Source organism: Rhinolophus ferrumequinum, chromosome 17, assembly GCF_004115265.2.
Source record: "Rhinolophus ferrumequinum isolate MPI-CBG mRhiFer1 chromosome 17, mRhiFer1_v1.p, whole genome shotgun sequence".
In the NCBI taxonomy this organism is placed as follows: domain Eukaryota; kingdom Metazoa; phylum Chordata; class Mammalia; order Chiroptera; family Rhinolophidae; genus Rhinolophus; species Rhinolophus ferrumequinum.
The window spans coordinates 50,071,730-50,091,733 of record NC_046300.1 but is presented as its reverse complement, the minus strand read 5'-3'; the positions used below and the strand labels follow the sequence as shown (position 1 = coordinate 50,091,733).

At 45.2% G+C, this 20,004-nt stretch overlaps 1 protein-coding gene across 1 annotated transcript in view; it reads right to left on the bottom strand.

Annotated features, from left to right (window-relative positions):
• Positions 1 to 20,004, bottom strand: part of CACNA2D3 (calcium voltage-gated channel auxiliary subunit alpha2delta 3) — an 841,437-nt gene that overhangs the window by 162,560 nt on the left and 658,873 nt on the right. The window contains 8 exon segments of the mRNA XM_033132710.1: positions 2,566 to 2,650; positions 2,727 to 2,731; positions 4,811 to 4,912; positions 5,027 to 5,072; positions 8,963 to 9,030; positions 10,438 to 10,499; positions 10,752 to 10,823; positions 18,988 to 19,071. Coding sequence (XP_032988601.1) covers positions 2,566 to 2,650; positions 2,727 to 2,731; positions 4,811 to 4,912; positions 5,027 to 5,072; positions 8,963 to 9,030; positions 10,438 to 10,499; positions 10,752 to 10,823; positions 18,988 to 19,071 — 524 coding nt within the window.

Here is a 20,004-nt window from a genome sequence, read left to right as displayed (position 1 = left end):
AATAAACACACCTTTATCTCAAGTTACCGGGTACAAGTTCAGAGAGAGAATGAGAATGAATTAAGGAAAGGAAGAAAATCCTTACAGCTAGCCTAGCATTTTGCATTCATGCTACAAAGTCTACTTGGTCCTGAGACCATTTGTGGAATCTGGCATGTCTAGGACTTGAATTCTTCACCATTTGGGGGGCACCAACTTATACCTTCAGTCAGAACATAGGCCTTATCCTCACCACCAACCCCAAAGAGATGAGTAAAGAAACGACTTCTTCAAACAGGCCTGCAGAATGCCACGCATAGAAACCCCGAGAATGGCCTGAGCAAAGAAAAGTCATTTCAACATTCACTAAAGATGTTTTTTTTTCAACTGTCAAGGCAAATTTTGTATGTTTGAGCATGTTCTTCAGGATAGTCACAATGCCTCCTTCTTTAAAAAAAAAAAAAAAGGAAGTGGTTTTTCTCAACAAATCCATAATTTATTCTACAAGTGGGAAGAGCACACTGATTCTTGAGTTCGTCTCCTTGCCCCAGATCCTAGTAGCAATTTGATTCGAAGCATTATCGATGTCATCTGCAATGTAAGCTCATTTGGTTACTTGATCTTTGATGGTAGTCGAAGTGGTCAGTACTACCGTTAAGTATTTAAGGGGTGAATAAAAACCAACACTATGCATTTGTTTCTGCTTGTGGCCTACACCAAATTGGAAAGCCAGGCTGCCCAATCAGTTACAGATGTGGACTAGAAAGCAAGCTACCATTTTGGAAATCTATAGCATGTGTTAGGAGTGAATCAGCAATCTTTGTACAGGATTTTGAGTTTCGTAGGAGCCTGAAAGAAACATTTCCATATCCACCAGGGATTGCAATCACAGGAAAGGATCTGACAACTTCCCAACATCCCAGGGAATAAGATCCATGTCCGTAAGCAGTCCAAACACACTCCACATATAACGAGAATGGCAGTCTCTCTTTGGCACTTCGGGCTCATGTATTAAACTATCTACCTAGCATCTCCACCTGGGAGACTTAGAGTCACTTCAAGTTTAACATGTCTAGAAAAGAACTTTTGGCCATGTCCGGTCCCAAACCTGCTCTTCTTTCATTGCCTCCTGTCCTGGGAAACGGTACCACTATCTACCCAGCTATTCATATCCTAAACCAGAGACTGATCCGTGACACTTCAGCTGCCCTCCCCTCGCACAGCAAACCCGTCATCCAGTCCTGGGGTCTTACTTTTGAGGCGTGCCACAAGTGTATCTCCTCTCCGTGCCCACTGCCAATGCCCCTGTGTAAGGGTCACAGCCCTGGAACGCGTGTAGGAGCCTTTACCCCCATACATTCTATTCTCCAGAGCAGTAAAAGGAGCTTCTTTAAAAATACACATTCAATCATGTCCTTTTAAAAACCCTTCAATGATTTCCAACACTCTGAGGATAAAATCCAGACTCTTACCTTGACTCCCAAGGTCCTGCCCCTGCGCTGACCCCCCTGCAACCTCCTCTCCTGGATATCGCATACCCCTACCCTCTATCTTTCAGCTCTGTTGGCCTTCTCTAAATTCCTCAAATGTGTCAAATCCCTTCTCCACTCAGGGCCTTTGCACCTTCTGTTCCGTTTCCCTGGAACTTCCCCGACCCTTAAGCCAGTTCCTGCTCAGAAAAACCTTCCCTGTCTTCCATCTCCCCTCTAGGTCTATGTCTTTACTTTTCCTTCAAAGCAGTTATCACAATTCTTAATAAGAGAAAGCACACTATATACCACAGATACCATGATGGCAAGGATCATGTTGAATTGAATCACCTTTCATTTCACCAACACCGAGCCCAGTGCCTGGCACATAACAAACATTACAATCACTATTTGATGAGCGAACGAATGGACGGAAATGAGAACAGAATGAAGAACAGATAAGATAGAAGAGAATATACAGCAGGGAAGGTACAAGAAGGAAATTTAGTAAAGAAGAGAAAAAGAGAGAGAACTGAATAACGTAAGAAGTGGCAAGATGCCAGGAATCCTTTTGCTTCTCATTTTTAATCTAATAAAAATAAAACAATACTAATAAGCTGCTGGAGCAGGTCTCATCCTGGTCTTTGACAACACCCTTCTCACTCCCCTCCCTCCACATCCTCCACTGCAGAAACAAAACCACAGGGTTATAGCTGACACCCTCATGAAATAGAGCTCTCACTTCCCGGTCCTCCTCACAGCCTCACCTGGCCCAGATCCCAAGTTCCCTCCAGACTGTGAAGGAGCGGGAGCCATGGCAGGGCAGGAAGCAAAACGCTCCTTCCGCCTCCCTCTCTCTCGGAAGTGTCACCCTACCTCAGCATACCAAATTTCATGTAATGTTAAAACTCAAACAAATTATATGTCAAACCCAGTAGCTTGCCATCCAAACCCGAGCTGCTAATCTGCTCTAGCTCTTGTGGTTTGGAGCTTTGAAGAAAATTAAAGAACTTTAACACCAGGCACCTAAAACAGTTTAGTTCTTTAAACTATAACCATATTTCGGACTGTTTGTGGGGAAATGGCCATGAAAGGGGGACACGTGCAAACCACTTACTCAGATTTGTTGAGGGCAAGGCTGGTCCAATAGGCTTCAATGGGTGCGCTCACCACGGCATCAAAAAGGACTTCCTGGATCAGTTCTTATCACCTGTTGGGAGGGACACACTTGAGAAGATAGCTTTGGCCGGGCCCCAAACAAGGGCACGACAGGCACACCCTGGCTCGTTTTGCAGTGTCCTGCAGGCGACTTCCCACATGGGGTGTTCATTGCTTTACGCATTAACCTCCCACCAGCCGAAAATCTGAAACAGCTCTGACAACCTGATATGCCCGCAATACAGGAGCCCCAAAGCGCTTGGATGAGATGATAGTAAGTGGGGAGTCTTGGGTATTTCACACTTTACTTTTCTGCTTTCGCTCCCCATCAAGTAGTTCACGCCGTAGCCCTCAGGCCAACTCTGGGATGCGGAGACCAAAAGGCAGTACTCTCAAGAACTTGGCTCCTCTCGTCCCCCATTTCTGTCCTCTATCCAAACCTGCGAGGCTTTGGGGCCCTGATTTTCAGCGGTTGTAAGAAGGGAAAGAGGACATGATAATTACGTAGCTCCTGGGTCTCTTATTTTGTGATTCTGCCCATTTAAGACATTTCCCCCCTTCATTTCAGAAGGGGGAATGAGTCCCTACGCAAAGGGGCTCTTGGTACCAGCTCTGTGGAAGCGGCTAAGGCATCGGGGGGTACCAGGAGTCTAGCAGGGGCATCGTAGAGCTCCCCAATCTCCCCCCAAAGGGGGCAACTAATTATCACACACACAGCAGGTCTGTCCTCACTTCGCCTAGGGCCCAAGTAGACAGTGGAGCTCTGTTATAAAAGTAAAAAACTGAAAAACAACTCACCACCAAAAAGATAATGGATAAACTGAAATACAGTCGTGTGATGGAATGCTACGTAGCAATTCAAACGAATGCATTAGCGCTAAATCGTCATCACAAATACACATCAGCAATGTAATAAGTGAAACGTAAGTTGTAGAACCAACACATATATTATACCATATCTAATATATAGTACACTATATATGTGTGTGTGTGCGTATATATATATATATATATAAATTTTATAGAAAATAATATACAAATATATTTTGTATATAATAATATACACAATAATGAAATAATCATATATATTGTTTACGGGTGCCCATGTATGTAGTAATAGTATACACGGATGGGTACAAATACAGGACGGTCATTCTCTGGGAGGAAAATAGGACTGGGCAGGAGCACTCAGGGACTTCAACATCATCTGTCATGTTTCAGTCCTTAATAAGCACCTGTAGCAAGTATGGAAAATATTAAGACTTGATAAAGCTTGGGTGGTACATCTAAATGCTTTTCACATAGTCTTCTTATACTTTTGTTTTCTAAATATGTCATTAAAAAGGTCAAAGGAAATTTAAAAATTGGGCTTATACGATGACCATCTGATCTTTTCTCTACCAGAGCATATCCCGAAAAATGGATCGACTCCATGAAGATGTGGTCAGGAGCCGAATAACCTCCTCCTACGTCTGCCAGGGTTGCTGTGGTTATTCTAGAAGGTAACGTATGGGAAGAACACTTCACATCACCTAATTAGTGGTATCTGTGAGGGGTACGGGCAGGGGCCATGCCCATCTTTGGTGAGTCTCTCCCTGCCCCATCTGTAGCTACCGCTGCTAATTATGCCAGTGCAGGGTCTGACCTTGCACTTGGTGAGCGTCAGGTCTGCTGCTGCTCTTCCAGCCCCTCTGCACCAGCCACCCGACATTTCTGACTCATTGAGCTCCCTCAGGGGGCAGTTGGAGGGAGGAGAGGCAGCAGATCATACCCACAAGAGGCAACGTGTCACAGTGGTGATCCCACCCTGGAGAGAACCAGAAGACCTTGATCATGGCCTTGAATGAGACAAGTCCTACTCCCAGCTCCCATTTACCATTTGTGAAATGAGGGGGCTGGATGAGCAGATGCGTACTGTCCCTTCCCAGGTGTAACATTTTCATCCTTTTCAAGTATTTGACTAAACGGTTCAGTAGGGGGCATAAATGCAATGCATAGGGTTAAACCAGGATTTGGTATTCTGCATGATTTTCTGTAACCCACATTCTTTCTCCTGTTCCTACAGGAGGCAGACATTTGGCTGGATGTACTATGATGCACAGTCTCTGGCAAAGCAAATCTTCCCTTGACACTGAGGCATAGGATGGCTTTGCGTTCGCTCCCCACGCCCGCCACATGCACACAACGCACAGGTGGAAGCACACTCACATTGGAGCAGAGGTTCTCTGCCTTTGAGGTACAGCTTAATAGCTTCTAACTGAGACAGATGGCGGTGCTCTGGGTGTAGGTCAGTGTTGCAGTAGGACCTGAGAACATGACATGGCCCAAAACAAGAGCATGTAAATATGCACAGCATCGTCTGCCAACTTGAAATCAAAGAGGGCACGAAATGCCAGCACTGAGGACTACTTAATTCTTACCATTCGTCTGCCAAGGACACATCAGGGTGTTCTAAGTCGTGCAGGCCTGGAGGTCACAAAGAAGACGTTCGTAAGTGCCACCTGTGTGGGGCACAGACACCCCCCCACACACACACACACCCTCCATCCTCTCGTGTGCTTCAAATGTTCTAGGTCAGGGCCATGGGGCGGCGAAGGGTAGACATCATCCCCAAAGATATCTGCCTGGGAAAAGGGACTCTGCACAAAGGAAACACGTTCTCCTCCCAGGCAGAACTCTCTCCCCACTTCCACCTCACTCAGCCCCCACTGCCACCTTTCCTGGCTGTGTATCCCAGGAAAGCCTTCACTCCCTGTAGAGAAATGACACAGCAGTGAGTCGTGGGAGAGAAGCCTAGCATGGGGGTGGAAACACTGATGTTGGAGCTCCTTGCAGCCTAAGCTGGGAACTGGGCTAGGCCACCTACTCCTGTGTGATGTTAGCCGGTTCCTTTACATTTCTAAACGTCAGTCTCTTCATGTGCAAAGCAGGAATAATGGTCAGTTAGTCCCTAACTGATGTGTGGTTGTGAGGGTGAAATTATAGGTTGAATGATATGAAACTGCTAATACTCAACTGTTTTGACCAGCAAAAATTGCTAGTAGTCACAGAATCCTAAGTAAAAACACATCATCAGTCTGGAAAGGTAGCTGGGAGAACAGGGGCCTTCAGGGAATTTGGGAGTTTTCCTAGACTGCCTGAGACCACCCCGACTCTGTGAAATCACTCTTTCCTTGTGTCTTCATTCTGATGGGTCATCAGCAGACATACAGTTCTGAGTGATGACCTCAGGGCCTCCAGTGATGCTTATAGCCTGTTTTAGGATGTCAGAGTTTCCCAAATGACCAAAAATATCTCACTGCACTCAGGGTTCTAGTTTCCTTCTCAAATACAAATGTATGAAATATAGCAAAATAACTGACCTAGCATCACACACTCCTGCTGGAGTTCACAGGAAGTAGGAGATAAATTAGATAGAATATCATCATATATTATCCAATTGGCCATCTCCTGGCTCCGACACCTACTGGTTGAATGATCTTGAGAATGTCACTTAAACTCCTTGAGTTATATTCACCAGGAGATGCAGGTACTAATGCCTAACTCACAGACTCCATGAGAGGATTCAATGGGGTCGTGATTAGTCCCTAGGACAATCCCTGCCTCCATCAGTCCTCTTTTCTTCCCCTCCCTCTCCCTTCAGTTCATTTATTTACTGAGCATCAACTCAGCCCTATTGTACAAAGTATTATCCCAGGCCCTGTGAATATAGCAGTGAATGAAATAAAAACCATTTCTCTCATGGTGTTTACTTTTTAGTGGCAGGAAAGAGATCTAAGTAAACAAATTAAAATGCGTAGCTTATCAGTCAGTGGTGAGGGCTATGAAGGAAAAGAGAGAATTGAGCAAGGATAGGGAATGCCAAGAGATGGGAAGGGCTGAGAAAGAAAGTTTCAATTTTAGCCATGGAAGTCAGGGAAAGCTTCCCTGAGAAAGTGACTTTGAAGCAAAACCCTGGAGGTGAGGGAGAGAGTCATGTAAGTAAGTGGGGAGAGTGCTCATGGCAGAAGGAATTGCAGGTGCAAAGGCCCTCCCGCGGGGTCTTATCTTCCTGGAATACTGGATTAAGGATGTCAATTGTATCGGTTTTTCTAGTTTCTGTTCTCATCAACTCTCATCCACAAAGCCCTCTCTGGCTATATTTCAGAGGACCTATAGATGATACCATGACAGAAAGATCTTTCTCATGGCTTCCTCACTGAGTTCCTAGGGCACCAAAGAAACTTAATTGTTCGCTATCTCTCTCACCTCTTATTTTGGTCCTCCTAACAAAATCACACCTCCTGATGCTTGATACCATGGACAAAAATGACATAAGCTCTACTTTATTCCACAATTACTGTGTCCTACATATAAAACATGCAGATAAAGTGCCAAGGAGATTCAGAAGAGGATGACTTCAGCAGGCACAACTACAGCCCGTCCCTTCACCCTCAGTAGCGACTCCTTACACTCTGAGGAAAATCTACCTGCTCACCATCTTTGTCATAGCTGGCACTGGCAAAGCCTATTGAAAATGCCTGCGTTCTGTGGGGCAGCATTCCTTACGGAAGGTCCTACAGCAGCGTGGTTGCCATTCCCCAGGTACTCCGTCTTTCTCCAGGAGCAGAACAGAACAATCATGCCTTGGCTCTTCCTGATGACAAGACCCTCTCCTAGTTCGCCCAAGGGGAAGCAGCTTTCTCAGGCTCTGTTACTCAGCAAAGTTGGCAGGATTAGAAGCCTTCTTATTTATAGAGGACCAACAGAGAGAGGAAGATCTGACCTCATTTGTGTGGATAACCAGACACTCTCCCCCTTGCTGAGAATTCATACTAATTTCTTGCATGGTGGTTATGGTTAGCTCTGAAATTCTCTCTATGTGACCTCTCAGCCTAACAGCTGTGGAACATACAGGGAGAAGATAGTGACTAAAGAAATGATCCAAAAGACAATGAAAATAACTTGCAGGCCCATGCCTTGAGGATTGACGGAGGGAATAGACACGAGAGGTAAATAATCCATTAATAATCTCGCCTCCTATTGTTCTAACCGTGGGCTATTTCCTCAGCTGACCTCAGATGGCTTAGACGTAAATGTTTTGCCTTCATAGGCAGTGATATCCAAAGCTAAACATGGCTCAGAGAGCCAGAAAATTCTAGAATTAAAAAAAGAAAAATTAAATACTCAACACATCTTGCCAAAGTCACAAAGTTGCCTGTTTTCTCTTGCATGTCTCTGGGAAGAGAGGCCACACAAGTGATTAGCTCTGCAGTGGGCACACTCTGGGTTCTGCCCCTGTCACAACAACCCCCTTCACTCTCACTCCTATTCCTTAAGATCGCACAATCTCCTGGTAGACAAAAGCTAACACCTGTGAAACAATGCGTGGAGAGTCAGCTGTACACCAGAAAGCTGTCTATGGAACTTGGCACCTCAGAGACAACCAATCCCATTCTTCATTCTCTGCTACATCTGAGCCACAAGGTGGTCCAGCTTCTGAAAGTTCCCATTCACTTATAACCCATTAAAACCTGACTTGTAACTGACCTTCCTGCTCTTGGTCATACTCCCTGAGGACACCCAGAAAGAACACTGGTCTGGTCCAACTCCTCTGTGGAGATACAAAATTCAACACCCAGACTGGGCAAGGGATATACTCGAGGTCACTCGGGAGTAAAGCCCTTCAGAGGCCAGCCCCATGTGAGCTGGTGATACTGAGGTAGGTAACTTCTCTGAGCTACTGGGTTGTTGGGAGATAGAAAGGACAGGAAGGGTGTGACAGCAATTCTAAAGTTTAAAAGACTATCCCAACTGCTACCGTTTACTGGGAGTTTGCAGTGCACTGATGCTTTATGAAGACAAGAGGGTCTGGGATTCGCAAGGTGCTATGTACCCCTCTGACCCATGGAAATCATCTGATTGATCCTATTTCCCTTTGGACCCCGGCTGCCATGAAACACAAGTGAAATTGTGGCTCAACTATGGAGGAGGCTAAGCCTTGCGTATTTTTGTTTTCATTTTTTTCCTTTGGCTTGAGGTTATACACAAATTCGTATTTCTCCTGGTGCGGATTTGTACGGACGAGAAGAATATAGTCAGTGGATGATTCCTATGAGTGGACTCAACAACTCTGTGAATTCAAGCAGAATGTAAATAAATGGAATCACAAGGAAGGCCACCACCTGTCAGAGCTCCCACCATTCTGAATCAGTCTAGGAAAGTGAGATAGCGTCACGTGGGCCATCAGTCGAGTCAAATGCCCAGGGATTGGACAGAGGGCTGGGCAGATGGGTAAGTTCTCCCTTTAACCCAGGGGTGGGCTCCGGGGCTTTCTTCCCACACTAACAGTAAGACTGATCAAGGCAGCGTCTTACCTTCTTCGATGGTTACATTCCCTCGGAAGAAATATTTCCCATGGCCTCTGGAGAGCGCCACACCTAAACTGTGCAGAGAAACAAAGCAGACCTTGAAATTCATGGCATTGACTGGAATAGACTTGTGGGCTAACTTTATTTTCCATTTTCACATTTCCATTTCATATTCTGTAAACAATTTTTCCAACAGTTTATTTTGAAAACCCCACTGATTATAGTTGGTGTTGGTTCTTCTTAGGTTCAATCAGCTGCTTCAAAGTAATTTTTCTGATTGGAAGTGCCAGAAACAATTGGCTGCGCTCATGTGTTTTTAAAGAGGTGTGGCAAACTGCTCAGCCCTCCAGCCAGTCCTCTCTTAGACACCCTCAAAGGGGTCACTTGCCCTGCTCTTCACTACCACCTTACGCACCCCTGCCCTACACTCAACCACAGATGGGTCTTTCCAGACCTTAAGAGTTTGGGACCAGGGCAAATTAATCCTTTCTCAAGGACAAAAAGGAAAACTTCTATCACCACTTAAATGTGGCCACATTATTGCGCTGTGGGCTTCTTGCTCAACCCTCTCCCTAATCTAAATAGATTTTTCACACTCACTGGCTTGCTTTAAGCTCCTTTCTGTTTCTGCCGAAAGTAAGAGAATATGTTTTGAAAACACAGTCTCTACACTTGGCAAACCTACGCAGTGGTCATGTATTCCCTGGATTGCTCTGGTTCCGAATGTAATCCAGCCATGACCCCTGGTAGTATCTGACAACAATACCATAATTTATTTTTCAGATTAATCTATCGTTGGTAAATTCTTTTCTCTCCTTGGCTCTGTGAGGCAGCAGCTCAGGAACATGAAGCAGCCCCAGTGAAATAACTTTTTACAAAAGGTGTTCTATACAACACTAAGCTAACAGTCGTGGGAGACTTTAGAATGCCACACACGTATCTGTAAGCAGGCGATGAGGCAAAGCCATTTTTCAGGACTGTTACAAAGAGAAATAACAGGATTCAAAGGTAGACAAGCACAGAAGGACAGTTCAGGGAAATTAAAATGGAAGCACAACATGGAGGAATGGATATGCTACTCCCAAATTTGAAGAATTATTATTATTATATATTTTTTTTGGTCATGGAAATAAAAGGTGAAATGGTATTCACTAGGCAGCAAGTTAGATGGTTAAGGACCCTGATAACCCTCTGAACTTGTCTTTCCACCCTTAGTTGGAACCCCAAAGCTTATTTGCTTGATAATGAGATGCAAAGCCATGACAAATTGAGTGAGTTCTCCTAGGTGAGCCTGAACCATCTTCCCCCTCTGGAAAACAAAAACAAAAGCAGCCTGGGAAAAGCCCCTTCCTCACTCTTTCCAGCCTTTTGGCAGGGTGTTTGGTTATCTTCAGATGATGAGCTCTGAGAGTGTCAGCAGGTTTTGTACAAACACAACTGATGGGTCTGATGGAATGTCCATGTATTATGGTCAGCTCTACCTGAAAGGAGTACCCTTGATGTCTGTATAATAGTAGTCATTTGTCATCACCAAAACCCGTTTCTAGATTGAAAAAAAAAAAGTCGTAGAGAAAAGAAAACATGGTTAGTCTGCTAGGTGAAGTTTTCAGAAATAAATAAAAATAAATGGACACACTATGATTAGGTTAACTACATGAATCTTGTTTGAGATAAGTAAAGACAAGAGAAAAATGATCTCAGCGAAAGATATTTATTCCAGATAGAGCTTTCAAAGCTAATTTTTCACAGCGGTTTGTTTTAAATTAAGCGGCAAGAATGTTTGAGAAAAATGTACCCCTTTGTCCACTGTCTTCTTCACCTCCATGGAAAACTTCCCAGTCTTTCGATTCACCATGGCGTTTCTTAACTAAAAGGATAAAAGAAAATGGTGTTAGTTCTTCCTCAGGTTACCATGTCATCTGGACACCTTGCATCCTCCAGCTCGGGAGCACATTTGATGGCTTGTATAAAGAGAGGTACGATGGCACTGGGCTGTTTCTCATTGAACCTCGGGTCCTTTTGCAGTAAGTCTGCACATTACATTCAGAACTCTAAAACAGGGCTTCTGAAGAGTAAACAACCAACGGCTGTTGTACAGGGGAGAGAGGCTAAGTACAATAAATAAATGACTTTCAACTTCAATTTGGGGTGCTCGTGTAAACCTCAGGGCAACAACGACAAAAAAGCCTGTGCAATGCTGATGAATCCTGAGAGGCAGAGAACCAACCCCCAGAAACCCTTGAACACACGCAAGAAGCAAGAATGTCTCTGGGGACAAGTGAACATTTTCAAAAAGGGTATTGGTTTGTCACGGAGAAATCATTTCTCAAAACTTAACCAAGTTAAAGATGTTTTCCTAGATAGTAGTTGAAAAACAAAACAAAACCCAAAAGCCAGCCACTTGGAAGACAGGGATATGACGAATATAGTATGAATAGTATGATTCGACTTCAAACGCTCTCTGAGAAATCAGGGCCAGTTAATGGCCTTGCGCACGCCGAAGGGCAGTGAACAGGGCGACCCTCTATCTGATTTTTGGAGGTCCCATTTGGAACACTGAGCCTGGCTCCCTCCCCCTCCCCCTGGCTGACCTCTTCTAATTATGTGTGGCCCTTCCCTGAGTTCAGAGAAGGACAGCAGACACAGTGATGAAAGATGTGCCGTCATGGGCACCAATGGGAGACGACAGGGAAGGTCATTTAATGGAATAGGAGCAAATGCTGACATGCCACAGCCTGTCGGGAAAGGCACTTTCCCAGTCCCGGCCCTTTTTATTTTTTTATTTTTTTTTTATTCTTTCCCTTCTTTCTTCTATCAGGAGCTTGAATAAGATCTGTCCGATAGAAAACTGCAACGCTTGCAAGTAACCTAAATTTGATTCGGGGTTGTCTAGATTTGCGTTCACGTTCCCATCTTCTGTGTGAGAGAGTAAAAGCATAATTTTTAGCTGGAGGCATGTATAAAATAAAACATATATTTTACTCTAGATATTTTTTAACAACACATAATGGGCATTTCTGGAAATATTTTCCCATTTTAACTTTTGTGGTTTTGGATGAGGAGAGCTGGTCCTAATTACGTCTACTTTCTAACTTTTAAGAACGGCTCGATTTATCTTGAACATGGTTTTCATTTTTCCTCTTTCTCGTGCCTGCCTAAAGCCATTTGGGACCTTCCCCCGTCACATACCCCAGGCAAGTCAGAGACTGGGTAAGCTCTCCCTGCCTCCGTGCTACCCCACCCCCAACTCCCGGTAGCACAGAACCAGCAGCGTGGGGGGATTCAAGGCCAGGGTCACCGATGCTTTCTAGAGGCAGATGCTTTCATGATTTATGTAGTCTCTCTCTTTTCTTCAATAGTAATGAAAATAGGCCACACCTATTGAACATCTACTTGTGAGGCAGGATAGCACTGCAGTTAAGAAATGGACTGGGGAGCCAAAGCTTTATGATATTGGACAAATCACCTACCCTCTCTGTGCCTCGGTGTCCTTCACTGCAAAATGGAACGAGTGACAGCAGCTATCTCACAGAGCTGTGGTGAGGATTGGGGGAGTTGATGTTTACTAGAGTGCCTGGTATCCCTTAAGCATTTGACAGATGTTAGCTACCCTCCACCATCATCATCATCATCGTCATCCTCACTTTTCTTTACTGTCAGACCTCTCCCAATAGCTTCATGAATCAGGATTCAAACTTGAGCTGGTTTGACACAGATGACCATGCTCTAAAACAATGTTTTTCAAACTGTTTTAACTGCGAGCCACGTAAGAAACACATCTTCTCTGATGATGCCCTCTGACATCTGCTATTGTAATAGATTTCATTGCTTTTAATTGCTGCTCATGAACAACTAAATGGATTTTGTGACTCTCCCCCAACTCCCCATGTTGAAAACTACTGCTTTTAACCACCTTTGGGTTAGTACAGACTGAAAAAGAGGCAGCCCAAGGTAAAGAGAAATAATCCAGGATATCAAGGCTCAAGTTTCAACTTTTACCAATGACACATACCACTGTCCTGTGACCTCTCTGTGGCTCAATTGCTTCATCTTTCACTCATTCTGTCAAAACTGTTCATGACTGAGGACTTCCAGACCCCCGTCAGGTATGGTATAAACTGTGTTTCTTAGGAGGCTTGGATAATACTGATAGATACTGAGCTCTTACTATGTGCCAGGCGCAGGTTTGAAAATGCTCAAAGTCATCTCCTAAGGTACCATTATTATCCCTGTTTTATAGGTGGGGAAACTGAGGCACAAAGTTAAGCCACTTGCCAAGGTCACACAGGCTCTCTGCCTTGAGCCCATGCTGTTACTTCTAAATCAGGAGAGAATGCATTTGGACAAATTTAAAGCATTAAAATAAAAATTGTGTAGTATGAATATGAAAATTATACTGTTATTTCTGGATTTTTTTTTTTTTAATCAACGAAAAAGTTTTAAACATTGACCACGCAGTAGTCGGAGGTGTTAGTGTCCCAGCAGGCTCTCTCACAGGCTATAGGTCCCGTGGTCTGGGATTGATGGGAAGGTGGTTTTCTGTCCTCACTGACAGAGTCTGGATGGCATGTGGGTTGGTGCTTTTTCAATAGACTGGCAAGTGAGAATACAGCCCTGTGAAGCTGGAGCCGTCCAGCAATGTTACTTTTCCATCTGAGGAGAGTGAAGCTTGAGAAGGGAGGGCAACGTGCCCCAAATCCTATGGTAAGTCAGTGGCACCACCAGTCCCGGGGTCTAGGTTCCAAGATGGTACCTGGAGCAGGAGCGAGAGTGGTGGAGAGTACCGTGCTGTCCGCCCAGGCCGCGGCAGGAAAGGTGTGGCTGACGGTGCTGCTCAGAGCTGTGAGAACATCGCTGGAATGTGCCACTGCGTCAGTTATAGCAACTGAAGAAATGAAAATGGCCTGGCAGAGGAAAATCTCCAAACAGTGTGGGTGTGCTCAGATGTGAGAATATTATATAGTTGTCAAAAAGTCACATGTGCAGATGTTCCACTTAACACACAGTCAAAGCAAAACAAATTAAAGTATCGATGGTATATCTTTGTTTCCCCTATCAGATATCAAACATCTGTCAGTGTGTTAATGCAGCAGACATTAAAGCAGCTTTCACCACAATGTGGTCGGTAAAAGAAAGGTCAAACCTCTCCAGGCCTCGCACAGCAATCTGGAGACTGGGATCAGGCTCCCCGTCTCCTCCCTCTGGCCCTGCATGATTCAGGTCAGACTTGCTTCCCCAGACCCCACAGTGAGTCTGTCTTCTGCATCTCCTCCCTGAAGCTGAATCAGTTTCCCTGACCATTCAAAGCACCCTCTGTACTAACCACCATTACAGCTGGTGGCCATGCTTCTGGTTCCACTGGGAACCTGCAGCTCTTCTCTTATGTTAGAGTTCCTTAAGGAAGCTTTCCCCAGAGATTCATCGATCACTGAATGTTGTGTTTATAATTACATAATGGTAGCTTGTTCTCCTAATGGTGGTTCAGCATCCACATCAGAACATGAACCTCACCTTCCCAAGGGGAAAGGTGGCACGCAATTCCAAGCCCCCCGTCACATGCAATCCTGGCGAAGCCACCAGATGAAAGGGGAAGGGAGAAGCACTGGAAAAACAGGTCTGCTATTCCCAAAGCAGCTTCCAACCAGAATATGAAAAGAGACTCGGCACCAAACAGCTACACAACAAAATCCTCTCTCTCTTTCCTTCAATTTAGGGTTTCAGGGGGCAGGTGGGCTGTGCTTGGTTTGGGGACTCCAGGGCTCCAGCATGAGATGCCGAGCTACTGGAACGGGTGTAAAGAAGAATGAACGAAATGGCCAAAAGTCTCAGAAGTACGCCTTAGGAGAAGAGGTTTATAGGGCTCTGGGAAGAAATGACTCAGAGGAATCTTTCCGTCAGAGTCATCCCAGGTAAGAAGAGAGCGAGTTGACCGGAGGGCAGGAGGGAAATAGGCTGACACCGTAACACGAGGATTTCAGTCGCACTGGAGGCAGAACCTGAAGGAGCTGTGTTCACAACACCATGTGGCAAGCATTGTTGAGCAGCTACGCGCCAGGCACAACCCATCCTTCCTGTACCCCTCAGGGAAGGATAACATACACGTGAGATAACATAACATACACACGAGGTACTGACAGAGAGTCTTCACGGACTTTTGGGCCCAGGGGCTCTGAGGTACACCAACGTGGTCAAGAGCTCTGGGGCCAGACTGCCTGGGTTGGAATCTACGCTCAGTGCTCTTGTATCATTTCAGCAATTCTCTGCCTCAGTTACCCAGCGTATAAAATGAGAACAGCAACAACACCAACTTCACTGGACTGTTGCGAGGAATAAACAAGTTTGTCCATAGAGATAGCACTTAGAATAAGTAGGAAGAATTCGATATGTGGTAATTATTTATATTAGCTTTTTTCTGTCTGTAGAAATAATCGTGCTCATGGTGGTAAGTTTGGAGATGACTGAAAGATAACAGAAATAAGATAAAAATTATCCGTAATTCCTTCAGCCATCTTTGGGAATTTATAACCAAAGGATAAACACCATTTTACAGATTTTTTTTTTTGTTTTCCTTCTAAGAGGTGATCAACACCAGTGAGTCAGACTGGGCTTTGCATGTTTCAGGGGCCCTTCCTGGCTCGTGGGTCCTCCCCAAATCTGTCCTACTCATTGTATTGTTGACATGACGTCTAACTCATCCTAGAGCCAGGAAGTCCCACCCATTCTCTTCTAAATGATTTCCAATTTTTTTTATTTTTTCTTATTTTAATTTTAACCAGTCTATTTTTCATGTGTATTAATAGTATGTGACTTCACTTCTTTTTCGGAAGTGCACAGGGTCTAGGTTATAAATATCGTCATTATTCAACAAAAGCTTTGTTGCCAAGGGAGGTGGGGTGCTCCTTCCGAGAGGGTCTCTGCAGCTAGGCAAACTCATGCTGATTCTTCCTCAATGGCTTTTGCCTGGCTGGTCTTTCCCAGATCTTGATCTAAAGCCTACACCCTCTGCTACTTACACACAAGCCCCAATGGCGGACATACGGACATATGGGATCTTGTGTAGACTTCACAAAGATGCTTTGCCTAGATTTCAGATTTCTCCAATCAATGGAGTGCGAATCCCCAGGAGAGAAATGGTGACTTAGGTTTTCCCAATCAAACATGCGCATCCTGAAGGAATTCACATTTCAAGTGGGTCATGCTTGCAAGGTGACAAGAGGATCAAACCAAAGAGACAACCCCAGACTGACTCGTGCGGAACAAGAGCATGGGACTTGCTGGAGATGTGGGAACCCCACAGGTAGACGGCAGACCCCAATCCTCAGAGTCAGATGAAGGGGAGGAACACGCCCAAAGCTGGGAATCTGAGGCTGTACAGCTCCGGCGAGAAAGGAAGAAACGGCAAGGATGCAAACAGCATTTTCCAAACCATTCTTAGTACAAGGAGCTATGACGTCATTAAAAATGAACTGGGGCACAGGTGATGACTAGAGTGAGCCATGCAGTAAATCTCTTCAAATAACAGGCAAAGCAGAAGTGAGTGTCAGCTGAGTGTTAACCAGCAGAGGGAGGGTTTCCTGGACGTGGGGACTCGGAAGTAAGAACGGGCATAATCAAGTGTGCCTTCCATGTTAATTAAAGTGGGGAAGATGAGGGAGGGTGACGTATGTTGACAAGGTACACGCCTTCTGGGGAAGAAAACAAAAAGGCTCGGGTAAGTCAAAATAAAGCAACAGATGAAGATGGAAGAGAAAGGAAGACAATGGCATCCACCCTTCAAAGATACACGACAGTGTGGCAACATTCATTAATGAGAAAATCACCTCAGGACTGACGATGCTGAGAATAACGCTACCGATGGCTGCCACTCACAGAATGCTCACCATGTCCGCACAACACTGGAAACACTTTTATATCCTTCAATATATGAACACATCTAATATTCAAAACAGCCCGATGAGGTAGATGCTATTTATCATCCTACTCGTTGCAGCAAAAAACCCAAACAAACAAACAAACAAACAAAACTGAGGCACAGACAGGTTAATCGCTTGCCCAAGACCAACAGCCAGCAAACAGCAGATTTGAACCCAGGAAGACTAATTGCTGAGTTGTGATCCTCACAACGGGGCTAGTCTGCTTCTTGGGATGAGCAGGTTGGAAAGGGAGGATGTATACATTACAGGTAGCATGATCGAAAGAATCTGGCATGAATCCTGACAATATTTAAAGGACAAGAAAATATAAAACTCTATCAGGCCATTAAGCTGACATGCTGTCAGGCCACTGGCATGTGGGCCGAAAAGTGCAGACGAGGAAGTAGCTTTGTCAAACAGAGAAGTTATTTTGTCTGAATTGGGGTTTTAAAAGACAGTACAGATGAAGAAGGAAGTAGGTTAAATTTCTGAAAGAGATAGGACGTCTGCATTTTTTAGGTGAGGAAGAAAATCAGAGATTTACACTTGCTGAGATGTCCAGCGAGAAGAGGATGTGAGGAAAATAAAAGCTACAGTGAGAGAAGTATAAAGCTGGCCATGTTTCTGGAAGGCATGAGAACCCAGCCTGGGACTTCAAATGGTTCCCGTCAACATCTCTTTGGAAAGCAGGACAGACAGAGGGATGGAAACAAAGCTGACTTGAGTATGAAACTTAAGAAGGGACCCTGGACAAATCAGGGAGGATGCAGGTAGAAGACAGGGCTTTGTCAATGCAGAGAAAGTGAAAAGCAAGGATCCAGACAGAAACACCTGGGTCGTTAGAATTTAAATAAGGATCGTCCGCCTGGATTCACACAAAGGTAGTGAAGGGACCCAAATTTTGCCACCCTGAAGCTGCCTTTTGGGATATTGATTTTAAATTGTTTATTAAGAAACAAGACTCAGAAAGAACCTCTGACCCTCCCCTCTTCCTGTCCGAGAGATTCAGACAGAGAAACCTGCTTCAGGAAGGGAGCCTGGGCTTAATCACCTTAAGAATCGTCACCCTCGCAATAGTCAGGAAGATTCCAAGCCTCTTAGCTAGATAACCCTGTGTCCCATCGTTTCCGAGCTGCCCAGCAAGAATTTTCCTGCCACGTGAGGTCTGCTCTTCCTCAACTACCTGTAAATCGCCCATTCTTGCGTCTGAAATCTCAGACCCCCATTCTCCCTCTTTTCTCCGTTGTCCAAAATGTTTCATATACCCAATGTTGCCTGGCTGTCGTCGGAATTGTCATGCTTACTTGTATGTGAATTCTCCATGCGCATGACTAAAACTTTGATGTTTCTCCTGTTAATCTGTCTCTGTCCATTTGATTATTAGCCCAGCCAGAAGAACTTAGAAGGTGGGAGGAAAAGTTTTAATATAGACATAGATATATATTTTTAGCTCCCAGAGCAACCATGTCTCACAAATCTGATTTAATGAGGAAGTATCAAGATGACTGACGGGAGTAAGTTGTGAGCATAGGAAAGTTTTTGAAACAGTACCAGAGGTTGAATCTGTGTGGGGAATAAGCAAGTGTGCCGTTGCAGTGTGGCTGCTGAAGGGGGAAAGGCGGTCACTGCCCACGAGAAGGGGTGGCCCACCAAGCAGTCCTGGCTGCCCTTCAGATCCTGGCTGCCCTTCAGATCCTGGCTGCCCTTCAGATCCTGGCTGCCCTTCAAAACATGAGTTCTGCCCATGAAATTCTGATAGGGGACTTCTGGCCCTGACTTCGCACAGGGCAGATCCACAGCCAGACTCCCCTGATAGTAGCAGGTCCCATCCACTAAAGAAGAGTCTGTATTAATGAGCTGCCGAAGGGACCAGAGCCCACCATGGATGGTTTCTGCAGACTGTGCAAAGCAGGCGGCGGGGTGGCTGTTTGCAACTGGTCTGACCAGCAGGAGAGTATAAAACTCCAAACTCAGTAAAAGGGCCCATTGTCTGCAAGTCCTCTGGTGGCCAGGTGTCGCTCTGGTGGGCCTCTCAGTCTGCTCCTGGGGCAGCCTCCAGGTACAGAAGTGGGTACAGTGGAGCTCCCTCCTCACCAGGCTAGAAAACAAATCACTTACCACATCATCTCGGTCTTCCCATTCCACCTCGGAGAGGTCAACGCTGCTATAGTTAGGTTTCCTTCGCTTTTTTCCTTCTTCGTACTAGCAGTGGGAAGAGACAGAACACACACACACACAAAATATTTCAATGAGATCACCAGCCGGGGCAACTTTTAAACACTCAAGTCTTGTTTTGAGGACAGAGACTATGAATGGAGGGATACCAGTGAGACACCCAGTTGGACGACAGTCCTAGGGGTTTTAATGGCAGGGATGCTGAGGCCAGATGCCTGTAAACATTTGCTCTGAGCTGGGAGAATATACGAGTCAACTCTTGGATTGATATGAATTCACCTAGTGGACTCCTTGGCTCTAAACACACCAGATGCAAAGCAGAGATTTTCTTCTCCTTGGATGGTATGTGTGTGGGTTGGGGGAGAGCCTTTTCCTCTACTCCAAAGCTTTAAAAACCACCCCTTCATAACACAGGAAAGAGCGTCTTACATATGTTTACCAAATACCTAGCGGTATTGCTCTGTGTTTTATAGTTCTCCCACCCCTACCTCCTGTCTCAAATATACTCCATACTCCTTGGCTAGGCAACAAAAAGCACTGATCTCTGCAGTTGGGTTCAACATCTTGGTAACAGTTTGCAGACACACACTCCCTCCTACCTGCCGTCACACTGGCCACAGCAGCCTTGAGCTAAGCACGGCTGCTTCATCCAGAGTAGGTGTGAGTGCTGAGAATCACTGTCACATTTAATGGTCATGAGGCCATTTCTCTGGGAGAGCTGACGAGTGCAGTAATAACTGTGGATGTCATTTTAGTTTTTTCCCCCCTAAATCACTGGTGTTAGTCACCCTGTAAGCCTACCATTTTATCAACTGGACATTCATGTGTCCGGACGTTCCTGTGTCTTGGGGCCTTTCCTGTTGGCAGTCGGGGTGTTTATAATGTAGGAAAGTCTGCCCTCTACTGCAGGCTAAGGAAAAGCAACCCTTTTACAAGTTCCTAAGCTATGGCTAAAGGCAC